We start from the raw sequence: 14,123 nt of genomic DNA on the forward strand, positions 1-14,123 counted from the left end.
GGGATAAGATTACGCGATGATGATATCGTATCGGAAGGATTGATGACTTTCGTTATGTTGCACGATATAACTCGTTGAACGCGCTTTTGCACTGTCCCTCCTCCGGTCGAAGCGCTGCAAACATTTCTCGAACGTCTCAGTCGTGGACAGATAGAATGTTCTTCCACCGGTAATTACGGAAGATAAAGTAATTCAGTGGTCTCGGCTACTGTCTTTCTCCGTTTCCTTTTCTCCATTTTTGTCGTCTGACGATTCAGGCGCAATCTTCAATTTGCCGTGCCGTTCTCCCGTGCATTATCTTGTTAGAGAAATTAGAAGGTAAATGTGGTCGACGCGGAAGAGTTGGCTCGAGTGGAAACACAAGTTGTTTCGTTTCGAGAAATATTGTTACGTATCGCGAGTCCAATTACACTTTGACACGATTTATTCCAATAGCAAATGACCCGAAAGATCATTTACCTGTGGCTGCTCTCCGCATTGAAATTTCAAAGTCACTTGAACATTTGCGACATCACAATCCCAAATCCCAAAACTTCAACATGAAACGAGATGATTTAAACGAATTAACGTAAACGCGACGCGTGTTTGAAAAATCATCGTGCCGGATAATTCCCAAATCTGAATGTAAACTTCGTCGGAGCTTCATAAGCTAGTACGGTCGCGTCTCGTCTGTCGTGCAATATGTATACATCGAAAGGAACAAACGAAGAACAAGATGATTTCCGCCTGAAAGTTTCATCAGCAAGAAAATGGGGAGGGTGTGAGGAAATCTTCGCGCGATTCGCGAGCTACATTCTCGGTGGAGAACTAGGGAGAAATAGGAATCTCGCGACACGGTATGTCGATCTGGCGCATCCATCTACGGAAGAATTTTATTTCCCTTGTCCCTGGCCCTCTGTGTTACGTGCCATTGGGAGGAAAAGTTGTGAAAGAAAGAATATCGAGAGGAGACGATCGACGCTGATCGCGCCTCCAGCCATTCTGCGACACGTCTGCGACGGCGATTTCGCCCTTTTCCTTCCATCCTCACCCCGTACAATCCGAATCAGAGAAATCCGCGCAGACTACTCGAGCCTTCCAGATATTCTCTTTGCGCCAACAACTACAAAGAGGATCGGTCTCTCACGTGCATTAATGCAGGAACGTGATCGAGAGAATCGAACGAGGGGCTCGTGTTCCCTCTAAACACACACACACACACACACATACAAACGCGTGCCTAGCATTTCTTGGCGCACGTAAACCTCTTAGATTCACATTTCTACGTTTCGAGCAATGATTCTTCAACGTTTTATCATCGTCCGTAGTTCTACATTCTGAGAAATAATATACTATATATATCGAACTGTTCTCGACTTGGCATGCGCACGAAACTTTCGGAAATCCTTTGATCTTTGATCGTGCTACGAATTTGTGGATATCGCGGTGTGTATGTTGCTTTAGGATTTTTTAAAATGTTTCTTTTGTATATCAGACGGATGGAGGTGGATGGAAAATGGGAAAGGGAGATGCGTCGAGAAGCTTTCTGTCAATTTGTAGTCAGCCAATGCGCGGAGAAATGAAAGGGTGTACCGTTAAGTGGAAGCCAGAAGTCTATGATTACTCTAACGATCCCCCCTGATAGTTGGTTTTCAACAAAATTAGTGAGAGAGATCTTTTGAGGATTAAGCACCGACAGGAAGCAGGACATCAGTAGCGTTACCGCCACGGTAATTATTCCAATGGAAATGCTACGTGTTTAAGTGTTCGTTTTGCGACCGTCTGCTTTCCCTTTCCTTTTTGTTTATTTTTATAGATACGAACGTTTAAAAAAACTGAGGAAAAGGTTTGTCGATTATACGATCAAAGAAATAAGTTAGTTGCCTTTCTCAAAAGTAAGCAATTCTAGTACGTTGTAATTCGACGCGAATTATTTCAGGCGATTGAATTATTTGCTTAAAAGAATGGAATTTCAGAAAAATTTTTTAAAATTCTATGCCACAACCAGGGATCGAAATTAACAAATTCTTTTCATTTTTAAAAAGGTTCTCTTCAGACTTTCGTGTTAAAAAAGATATTTGTCTTCTTCGTGGAATTTTTACAGAAACAAGCATTCATGGTGCCAAAAGTGCGTGGGATATTACATCCAATAAATAGTCACTCTCCGTTTCTTTAACACTATAACTACCAATGATCAAAATGAGTAATTTATAATCTTTTTCATAGAAATTTTAATAATTAAATTTAATATATAACTTTAAATATTAAATTTCAATATATAACTTTCTATGGAAATTTCATCTTTATTGTATTATTAACATTTTCCTTGCACTTCGACTTAGTTGCTACAAATACTATACTTTAGTCGTCGGTTTAGTAGTTCCAGCGTTCATCGCCAGAAAAATATGAATTCGCGATCGATTCAACTCGTGTTGCCGCGATTTCGTGCCACTGTGCGTCACTGTGCACGGTTGCAAACCGTGAACGGTGAACGGTGACACGCAGCTCGCTGAAAGTTCCATTATACCGAGTACCGTGTAACCTCCAGCGTTCTCCCATCGAATCGAGCCACCGATGGAAGACAATCTTCGTTTCACCCTTCCTTCTCGTTCGAACCGCTTATCGATCCCGATCCCGAATTCTGATCGTGTCCCTCGAAAAGACTAGTCGGGAAACACGGAGAAAATTCGAACGACGGCAAACGTCGATTAGTTTAGATACGCGTGACGCGCGTGCCCCGGCGCGACAGTGTTTCAATTTCATCGGAATCGGTCGGCAGTTGATTTTGGCAGGGAAAGAGTCGAGAAGGTGAACCGGCCAATTGCATTCTCATTTAATTAAAGGGCTCACCAGCGAGGTGATGAGGTAACTGTGATAGTCGCTCATCATTCCTATTTGCTGCGCCTGCTTCAGCACGTCGTAAATCCTCTCGGTGGAGCAATCCAGTACAATGTGCGACTCGGCCGAGTTCTTTATCTGCTTCAGCAACGGCCTGAAACAGAGGGGAAGTTGTTTGTTAGTATAGTAGCGAAGGTGGCGAAGGTTATGAAGGGACGATGACCTATCTCTCTCTCTCTCTAGTGTGTTTCGCGGACGGTTGTTTCGCCGCTAATTTCGCCATTAATTCTAAAACAGACGTGGCACGAGCAATATCACTGCCGAGAGTCATGTTATTAACAAAAAGTTAGAAATAGTATAATAGTAATAACACAGTATAACGTTATAACCTGCTCTATTATTATTAATCGAGGCACGTGTATTATAACAGAACCTCGATTGTCGGAACACTGGTTAAACGATCGATTATTCGAATGTTAATGAAAGATTAATGCCTTTTACGGGCAGGAAACAGGAATGAAAATTGAAGGAAATTGTTATTTACGTTTTCATCGTGAAATTTGTATTACGAACATTAATGCATTAATGGCCATTTTAGGCCATTTAGGATTTCATCGAGAAATTCGTATTACGAATATTAATGCGTTAATGGCAATTGTAGGCCAGTTAGGATTTCATCGAGAAATTCGTATTACGACTATTAATGCATCAATGGCCAGTTGCAGAATTTTCAAGAAATTGCAATTCTCGCAGCGTTGACACTGGAACTACCGACGACCGAAACATACAATTTTTATCACAAACGTCAAAGTAATAGAAACAGGAAATCTTTATAATACTTATGAAACAGGGTACGCAAGTTTTTATTTATGTATTTGGAGGAAGAATCATTCAAGTCTCCGAAAATACGCTGTTTTATATCTATAAAAATATCTAACAGAAATGATCAATTTTGACCACTTTGGTTGTTCTAGCGTTAAGCGTCGTACGCAATCTCTCCGAGAACAGTTCCCTTGCCGCGCTTTCGGGCGACCCGTCTCTTTTTACGAACCCGAAGATATTACGGCCGTCGCGCATAATTTTTCGAACATGACGTTTCCAAGGGAACACGATGGTATTACGGTCGTTCTGCGTGAGATGTAATTGATAGAATATTCTATTGTTCCTCGTTCCTATAAAACAACCGCCGTGCACTAGAGGGAGAAACGTTTTATCTTTGCATAAATCACTGTAAAAGTTCTCCTATTTTTTTATAACGTTCCCTCCACCCTTGGACTCGCTGTCATTAGAATTTCAGTATTTTCAACTTCGTCCGAACGTCCAAAAAGAGACTTAAACGTTCCGTTATACAAGCTGTCCATAAAGTCTCTTTACAGTTTCAAAAATTTATTACAAAGGAAAATGAAAAGACAGGTAAGTGAAAATGATTAAAAAATGAGACGTGTATATTTAAGTTTTCTTCTGCCTCATTTAATGTACCTCTATATGGGCATTATTAGTTGCACGAAGCACATCAAGACTGAGGAAAATATCGATCGTGTAAGAAATCGAGTACCGTCTCGATGTGCTTCGTGCAACTAATAATGCCCATATACCGGTATATTAAATGCAGCAAAAGAAAACTTAAATATATGCGTCTCAATTTGTAATAATTTTCACTTACCTGTCTTTTCATTTGCCGTTGTAATTAATTTCTGAAATTGTAACGAGACTTTATGGACACTCTGTGTATAATTCGTTTTCTGATGGAATTATCGTTACCGATAAACAATTTTTTCGAGGACACAGGTTCGGTTGAAACTTGGCGAGACCGTTTCCGGCGGAGCAAGAGGGTAAACGAAAGCTTGATTGCGGATCGCGAGCGTGACCTCTCCGGGAAAGGTAGCTGGCTGGAGGACTAGCCGTTCCCACGAGATCGAGGGTGACTTCCGTTTCCGCCTCCCACCCGCCCCACTTCTGATCAAAATTTCATAACGCGAGCATCCTCTTCCCGACCTTTCGCTCGCCTCCGCTCATCCAACATGCACGATAATGCGAATCTCCTTATGCGCTCGGCGCATACTTGCGACCGGCGCTCATTGCGCGAATTTTTCATGGCCGTCTGCATAATTCAGTGGCAAGTCTCTTTCGCTGCGCGCGTCAGTGCTAGCCGAGCTAGCGTTCGCCGTTCTTACGAATCGCGCCAACTTTCGTCGAATCTCCGTCGGCGCGACAATGAAAACTCGGCGCGTCGACTCGAAGCAGAAACGATTCCCCTCCGGTTGGGGGAATTGGATGCAGGCGAGTGCAAAAGCGCCTGCAAAGGAGAATTTCGTCGCCCTTTTGACTACGGAATTAGATCTACACGCGCCTTTGTGCGTCGAAATTGACGCAGAGTGTACGAACGAACGATGAATTGGTAATTGGAAGCAACACTTGCAACCGTCTTGTGAAATTAGCCGCCGCGTGTACTCGGCAATGTAAAATAATGAGGCTGCGAGATTCTTCTTCAGTCTGTCTTGTAATTTAAAGAGAGAAAAATACACGGGCAAATGTGAAAAACACACGAAGTAACAAGGGGCATTAATTTTTGAGAAATAACGTACACCTAATACTTATTTGCATTCGTTCAGATGTATGACATTGTGCGAACGTCAGTCCAAATTGTTACAAAGAAGTCTTGCGAAACTAACTACTCGGTAATATAAAATAATTATAAGAGATTATAAGATTCTAGAAAGTCTTCTTCAATTTCTCTCTTTCTGTAATTTAAAGAAAAAGAAGAAGAAATTTAAACAACATGCGACGAAATATTAATATTAATCTTTGATAGCCAATGTACACCTGACGCACTCTAAATCATTTGCATTGTATTATATTGCGCGAACGTCAGTCCAAATTGTTACAAAGAAGTCTTGCAAAACTAGCTACTCGGTAATATAAAATAATTATAAGAGATTATAAGATTCTAGAAAGTCTTCTTCAATTTCTCTCTTTCTGTAATTTAAAGAAAAAGAAGAAGAAATTTAAACAACATGCGACGAAATATTAATATTAATCTTTGATAGCCAATGTACACCTGACGTACTCTAAATCATTTGCATTGTATTATATTGCGCGAATGTCAGTCCAAATTGTTACAAAAAAGTCTTGCAAAACTAGCTACTCGGTAATATAAAATAATTCTAAGAGATTATAAGATTCTAGAAAGTCTTCTTCAATTTCTCTTTTTCTGTAATTTAAAGAAAAAGAAGAAGAAATTTAAACAACATGCGACGAAATATTAATATTAATCTTTGATAGCCAATGTACACCTGACGTACTCTAAATCATTTGCATTGTATTATATTGCGCGAATGTCAGTCCAAATTGTTACAAAGAAGTCTTGCAAAACTAACTACTCGGTAATATAAAACAATTGTAAGAGATTATAAGATTCTCGAAAGTCTTCTTCAATTTCTGTCTTTCTATAATTTAAAGAAAAAGAAGAAGAAACTTAAACAACATGCGACGAAATATTAATATTAATCTTTGATAGTCAATGTACACCTGACGTACTCTAAATCATTTGCATTGTATTATATTGCGCGAACGTCAGTGGTCCGAACGATTACGAAGAACAAAGTCATCGTCGAATCTTCCACAGAACGATCTCATTAATATAATTAATAATGAGAAGATCTTCGAATTTGTCTTGTTAAAAAACACGCGAAATAACACAATATCAATATCTTCGAGAGCCAACGTGGTGCGTGCTCATTTGTATTCGAAAATGTACGACGATCGGCGCGAGCAGGATCCAACTGATTACACGGAACAAAACAGAGCATCGTCGAATCTTGCGCGGAACGACCGGGAAAGGTTGCAGAAATATCGCGTTCGAAGTGGAAACGAAGGGTGGAGGAAGAGTCGGATAAGCAAGCGAGTATAAAAGCGTGGCTTTTATGGCGTGGAAAGCGCCACGATGGGAGAACACTTCGTGATTGGCTGGATTTATGGACGCGTGTATCGCTGCGCCGCGAGCTGGTAAGCAAGATCTATCGGGTTGAAATGTAACGACCCAGCAGTTTTATCGACCAAACTGCACTCCATTGTGCGATCCGCGACCTATTAATACGGCCATTAAGAAGTTTGAATAGGAATGATAAATCAGGCCGGGGAGAGGGTTTCTTTGTCCTCCCCTCCCCCCCACTCTCCGCGAGTAATCTCGTAAGACTCGAGAAACTGCGGTAAGGCCCGGGCGACATAGCGCCGGCTGATTTAAAAGCCCGTCTGAATTTGTATCACATCGTTCTTAATTATTTTTAATGAATGTATGGCCGAGAGGGAAGCTGCTCGAGGAGCTTATTTACGGCACGTACCTGTAGATTGTTACCTCTTAGCATTGCAAATGAACCCGAGCAGTTGATACATCGCTGCGTACGTAAGCGAATCCTTTGGCAAATTCATTTCGCAATTTTCCTTTTTCTATCGTGCGTACAGTACCGCGATTAAATATCGCGTCGAATTTCCTCTTTTCGTTGTGTACGTACATATATGACAATGAATTCGTTGCGAGAGGTCGCCAATTTTTTGAAAAGTTGGCAACGCGAAACGAACGAAATCGTTCATTTGCATTTGCACGAAAGACTGTCTGTTCAAGAGATGAATAGAAAAATGTGTTTCGTACAAATGCATCCCTGACAATTATTTTTTTGTTCGCGTCGTAGCCACGACAGCGGTTTACATATTAATCTCGGTCCTTGGGGATGGCGTGGATGTTTCGAGATGCTCGTAAAAATTTTTGCCATTGTGCATGTGTACGCAGCGAGTTCTATTGTGTCCCGAGATGTCCGAAAGTTTCGAGAAACGTGCAAAAGAGCTGGCGGAGACGGAGGCAGGCACTTTCGAGCAGAGACACCGCGTATAATTGAAGAAAAACAAACTGTGTAACCGGCGATACGACACGAGATAATGCGTGTAACGGATTGGCTACTCGCGGTGATTGTTTATTTTACGTGAAAATTCCAATATGAGCGCGCACGACAGCTGGAACACGGTCTCCGAATCAATATTCGGTGTAATATTTCGCCAACTTGAATAACAATTACGCGAATAAATAATTCGCCCCGGCGTATTTGCTCGCTTTATTCTCTCATGAATCTAGAATAAATATTTCAGAAATTCCATGAATCCGTGAAATTTCAAAGTGGATTTTCAAAAGTTCGATTTAATTAATGCACATGTAACGTTTTATTAATGTAATAAAATATGCACTCGGTGAACGAGTGGCGTCGTGAATTATTCCGTGACATCGTAAATCAACAGATTTTAATGGATTCCACCGCAATTTGCGTTGCTCTCGATACACGACGCACGTTTATGACATCTCAACTATTCGGCAAATCGTGACCACGAATACTTCCAACTCCCGCGCCGCAAATTCCTGTTTCGCGGCTTTACGACTCTCCTTAACCAATCCCAAACAGAAGGAGACATCCCTCGAGGAAACATCCCCCGACTCGTCAGAAGACTCTTCTCGAATGCACGCGTCTCTGTCACGCGACTGATAAAGCCATAAACAAACGACACCGACGATAAAAGTGACAGTGGTAACTGAACTTTATCCACAAAAATCTGGTCCAACGAAAATACGAACTACCAACAATCCTCTATCCCGTATTAAAAGCTTACACACTATGAAAAAGAATGTTAAGGACAAATAGAACCGATTGTGGACAAATCATCCACAAGCTTCGTCTAGCTTTGAGAGACCTTTTCAAATCATCCGAAAAGAACGCTTCGATCGACGCGAATCTGCACTATAAAAATATAAGTAAAGCACGTGAGTGTCTAGTCGCTAACGACCTTGATGTCCATGTGACTTTAAACCTACGCAAAACAAAACGAAACAGAGCAGAAACGTTGCGATAAAGAAACGTTGCGCAGGACCCGGAGGCTTCTCCAAAGTAGAAGCTTGGCCATCCGACAATTGCAACGATTCCGTGTAACTGGAGCACCGTTTGTCACTGTCCACGGGGGTCGCGTCTCCCGTTTCACCGCGTTGGAAGCGCAGCGAGACGTGCACGGGTCCAGTGGAATTCCCTTTGAACCGCGGTACCGTGAACCAGCGCCGTCAATTAGTCGCCGCTGCGACACCACGGTGTGTCGTGGTTCGGGCTTTAAAAAATGCACGTCCACTTTGCAGCACGGTGTCCGTTTAAGCGTCATCAAGCATGCACGTGCTGCGACTGTGGCGCGTGCTTGCTCGTTGTTCCTTTATTCAACAGCTGTTTCGCGCTTCCTGGACGCCGGGACACGGCGTAGCGTAGCACGGCGACCCTGGCGCCAAAGAGACGCGCAATGACGCTTTTTACGTGAAACGGGGCGATTGCTCGCGGAAATGTCCAATGTGCTCCGCTAAACAGATCGTTTCGCTTTACAGCGCGTCGTAAACCAGCCAGCCTCTCGATTTTCCGTACGCGCGTAGTCGTGGAAAAAAGGCGATCCAGCGCGTACGAGTTTATTCCGGTCGATATACCCTGGGATAGGGACAGTAAACGTAAAGCTGAATGTATAAATTTTGCACGGGGTATGATAAGGGGATATCGATATGATTTTACGGGGAAAAGCGAGCAAGCACCCCCCTGTTCGCGATCCTGGCTGTTTCACCTTTTGCTGCCCCTCCTGTTGTCGATTCCGGTCGAGCCCCTTTTCTCGATTTCGATCTCCACGCCTTTGTCGTTCCTTCCCTCCAACTTAATGCCATCATCGAGGCTTTAGTCTCGAAAGATTCGAACCGAGCGCGTAAGCCGAGCAACGGCTCTTATATTTCTCTCCCTTTTTTCCGTTCTCCTCTGCTCCTTCTTCTCTTCCTTTGGTACGTGCCCTCAGCACTTTGCTCGGCTCGTCAGCTCGTTCTGGATGGCTTTCCGGATATCTTGCCAGCCGATGGTCGATCCCCTGGGAGGATAGGCTGCGACCGAAAGATACCGCGTAGAAATCGTTCGCGACATGCCCAGTCTCACGGAATTTTTTTAATCTCGACGGAAGCTCGATCAACTCTCCAGACCTTTCTCTTTCCCGATGAATACCGATCGGATAGAAGATAGACGAGGAGAATAAAGAAGCATTTACATTCGTTGCAACCACGCGTTACAATGTGACTAATGAGACGCGCACGCGCGAATTGCGAGTCGAGATTGATGAATCAGTCAGAGAGACGAAGTTTTTTTTTCGACTCGTGGAAGAAGGATGGAGTTTGACGGCGAAATGAACTCTCACGGTTCTTTCAATGGTGTGTTACAAACAGTAAATTGTTCCTAGCCACTCGGATAATGTATTCGATACGTACATTAGATTGTATTGGCTAATGACACGTGTCATGTAAAATGATAATTTTACGATTCTATTAATCAGTCTTACGAACCGTGTGACGATGCAAGGAAACATTCGTACGAAAGAAGCATTTACGACTAGTATATCAATTTTACGAGTAGGTAGATGTCATATTTCAAGAAGAGAATAACTTGGTCACAGCTCAGACTCAAAATTTACGTCGCGTTTTCAGGAAGGATGCTGAGTACGGGGAAACTCGAGGAGAGGGATCTGTTTGAACTATGTTCAGGTGATTGTGATCGTGCACGTTCGAGTATCGAAATAATAGATGACAAAAGACCGTGTGTGTATGTGTTTTTTTTCTTTTACACAGCTATATCTCAATTCTTTCTGTCTCGTACTTCACAGTCGTGCAGAGATTTGGGGTATATACTTGGAGAAAAATAACACTGTGTAAAGTTAATTACAGAATCGAAGTCTCTCTCTGTCTGTTGGCTAGCCAATTAGTTTCAATTATTCGAAAGTTAAAAACGGCCTAGTGACTAATATTGACAATAGAAGCATATATGTTAATGATGAGCGATTGGAATTCATTCAAAAGAAGGGTAGACAAGTCTCAGACAAGCCTCAGTCCAACCACAAGTCACTAAACGAGGCAATAAACCTAACTCCATTGAACAAATTTATTAACAGCTTGTCTCAAATACGAAGATAAAAGTAAACAACACAATCCTACGAACCCAGTCAAAATGCTGCAAACAGAAGATCCCGAGGAAAAAGTCTCAGACTTTCTAAAAAATATAGGATTACATCAGTCACAGCCCTGTCGTGGTTACTAATAACCTAAACACACAATTATAAATAAAATTTAAAAAGACGTTTGCACGGGTCGGCGAATCTAGAAAAATCTGTTTAGTTTACGTCTATTTACGTCTGTAATCGCGACGCGTGCAATGACAAACGCGATTCGTAATAAAATTTTAACATTCGGTTTACCTAAGTTCGGTACGAAACTCGCTTCGTAAAAAGCGCTTGGACGCGCGTGTCAACTTCAAACCTTCCCTGTCTCCCCCCTCCACCCGTCGCACCTCTAGCTTCCAGAGGTCCAAAACTAATCTGCAACTTGTCCCGGCTAATTCCAAATCCCCTTCGGAACGTCCGGGATCCGCACGAAATTTGCATTTCGGTGTGCCTCAAACGCGCGTTCAGCTCATTGAAATTGATTGCCCGGTTCTATTTGCAATCAGCGGATCGGAGACTCGTTGCGAACTACTTTTCGTACTCGTTCCGAGCAACGTTCCGCGCGCTGACTGGCTAAATCTAAGCTTTCTGCCGGGCGTCGGATACAATCGTTCGCAATGCCATTGAGAGAGCCTCCCTCTCGCGGCTCTCAACTCGTTAATTGTCCTAACGTTATTTACACGCGGTGAATTATTCACGAGCGGCTACATTTCAACCGCGCGCACACGCGAAACGACGACGGCGGTAAAGAGGCGGGGGCCGGGTTAATATAGTCCCCGTATCAAACGGACTAACGGATACGAGTCTAAACCGTGGACGAAACTGGGCCACGCAACTCGTCCGCCGACAATTCCAAATTCATTTTGCACCGCTGCTAAACTTCCGTCGTTACGCGGGAGGAAGTTCAATTTCGCGCGCTACCGTCCCTACCATAAATTCAGCCCAGTAGTAAAAACAAGCCCCGTCGAGTTTTCTCGCGTTTTCCGCGCGAACAAAAATTGCATCGATATTTTTGACGTATCGTTTGAATGGAAATTGCTCGCGACTTTGCGGCTTCGTTCGCTCGTTAGCCCTGTTAGAGTTCTGTTCAAGCAGAAATTCTAGCACAATCCATTTACATTTCTTTGCGTCGCGGATCGTATGAATTGTAAAGTCAAAAATTCCGGATGCATTTTGTTTTCTTGGAGAAGCACGTACGAAACTTGGAGGTTCACACCTTTAAATAAATATGTCACACCTTTAAATAAATATGTTACGAGGTTTAACAAGAAATTGTAACAGTAACTATTTATTTTAATTAATGTATAACAAGATCTTCACGACGACCGTTTGTTTTCGTTGATTCTTAACAATTGAGGATACGATATATTTTATTTTGCTTCCTTCTTCGTCGTTAATAATCAACCGTCGCCGCTGTTAAACTCGCTTTTAAAAATACGCGCGCTACCGCAGTATCTCACCCCAACTTAATCTAAACCTAACTTATTACCCTCGAATTTATCGCTTGAAGCTAATATTTGGGGCGAATGTAACTCTTTTCCTATTTGAATAAGTTTCGAGTCCTATATACGTGTTTGCTACTCTGATTGTCTTCCATTTCTGAATCTGTTTTTACTATAAATGCTGGTTTCAATCTTTCCACTGAAACTCTTTTCCTTCTCCATTGATAATTATAATAAATCTCCGATCATCTACACTTTGTTTAATAACTTTATGTGGTCTTGCTTCGTCGCACCTTAAAAATACACGAGTATAGTCCTATATATTTTCATGTACAGACATATTGATTTTGGTACGACCGCTCAGCAAGCGAAATCGTCCCGCGTCAGCGTTGCAACGCGATACGACGTCGTTCCTCGCGCCTCGCGGGATCGATGTTCGTTGATAGAAAGCAAAACTTTGCGAAAACCTGGCGGTTCTCCGCTGGGAAATGGATAGCGCAATTTTACGTAATGGAAGAATACGCGGAGAGTAGGGGTAACATTTAATCGCCTTCGATTGTCGACTACGCGTGATATACGATTCGTTGCGGCCACATTTAAACTTCTTCCATTCGCTTCGCTCTCCCTTTTCTTTCTTTCTTTCTTTCCTTTTTTTTTTCTTTTCTTCTTTTAATGCGCTCTCCAGACGACCATGGCTGGAACTCGGCCATAAGTACGTACATTCGTCGTAAATTCACGTGGACGTTCCCTAATGTACGCTGTTCACAGCGGATTGTTGGAACTGCTCGAGAATTTTGGAATGCGTGACGTAAGTACGAGACAAGGACCGCGTAGCATCGAGCAAATCCTTTCCCCCCTTTTTTTCTTGCAAATCGTGCAAAATGGAATTACTTGTAACGCGTTGTTTTCGAGATTTATGTTTTCCATCCGCGTTGATAAAATATATTATGCACTGCGGAATTGACAGATATCCCCGGGCGCTGCGAATGAAAAATTCTGCTGCTTTTTAATATAATTCATCGCGTGTCGCGGGATTCAATATTTGCGATAATTTCCATCGAAACGCGAAACAATTTTCCATCTTTTTTTTTTTCGCCCCGTTGGACCATTGGACGTTCAATTTTTTTTTTTTTTTTTTTTTTTTTTTTCAATAGAAACGACCGTCAGATGGGACAAACGGTTAACTCAACAATGAAACTATCAACACGCTTTCCGATGAAACGTTTTAGACCAAATGTCATAGGGAAATACGGTACGTTCACTATTGAATTAGGTCCACGGGCAAAAGTTTTACTTTTTCAACTGGCAACGCTGTGCCGTGTACGCGTACGATACATTTTTTTTGCCTCTCTGTGCGAATTATTACAAAATGCGTAAAAAAAAATAAAAAAGAATCGCGCGCATGTAGCAAATGTTTAATTTCTTTGATCTATTGTTCATCGTCGTCATTATCGAAACATGTGAGCAAGGACTACGTTATTTTCTACGTTGATTTGTTTAATCTATTATTATCTCTTCACTTTTCTATCGAAAGATTCGGATACTCTCAAATTCAGCAGGCAACGATAAATAAGTACTATTTCCTGTCGCGATTAATTTGTTCACTATTTATATAATTTAACTCTTCAATTTTCCTGTCGAAAGATTCGAATGCTCCCAAATCCAGTAAACACGAACTGTACCGTTCCCAATCACAGTATATTAACTTTTATTCGATTTATTAGCTCATTTTCCTGTCGAAATGATTTTGAAATCCAGTAAACATTAACTGTACTACAATTAATTTTTATTTAATCTATTATTATTATTAGCTCTTCACTTTCCAGT

General features: G+C 42.0%; 1 protein-coding gene across 4 annotated transcripts in view; it reads right to left on the reverse strand.

The window, feature by feature from the left end:
* Positions 1–14,123, reverse strand: part of LOC122528818 (glutamate receptor ionotropic, kainate 2) — a 296,492-nt gene that overhangs the window by 51,119 nt on the left and 231,250 nt on the right. For all 4 annotated transcript variants that reach the window (XM_043654346.1, XM_043654347.1, XM_043654345.1 and 1 more), the window contains exon 6: positions 2,830–2,971. In XM_043654346.1, the coding sequence (XP_043510281.1) occupies positions 2,830–2,971 (142 nt within the window). The remainder of the gene's footprint in view (positions 1–2,829; positions 2,972–14,123) is intronic.

This window comes from Frieseomelitta varia, unplaced genomic scaffold, assembly GCF_011392965.1.
Source record: "Frieseomelitta varia isolate USP_RPSP 00005682 unplaced genomic scaffold, Fvar_1.2 scaffold_263, whole genome shotgun sequence".
Classification (NCBI taxonomy): Eukaryota; Metazoa; Arthropoda; class Insecta; order Hymenoptera; family Apidae; genus Frieseomelitta; species Frieseomelitta varia.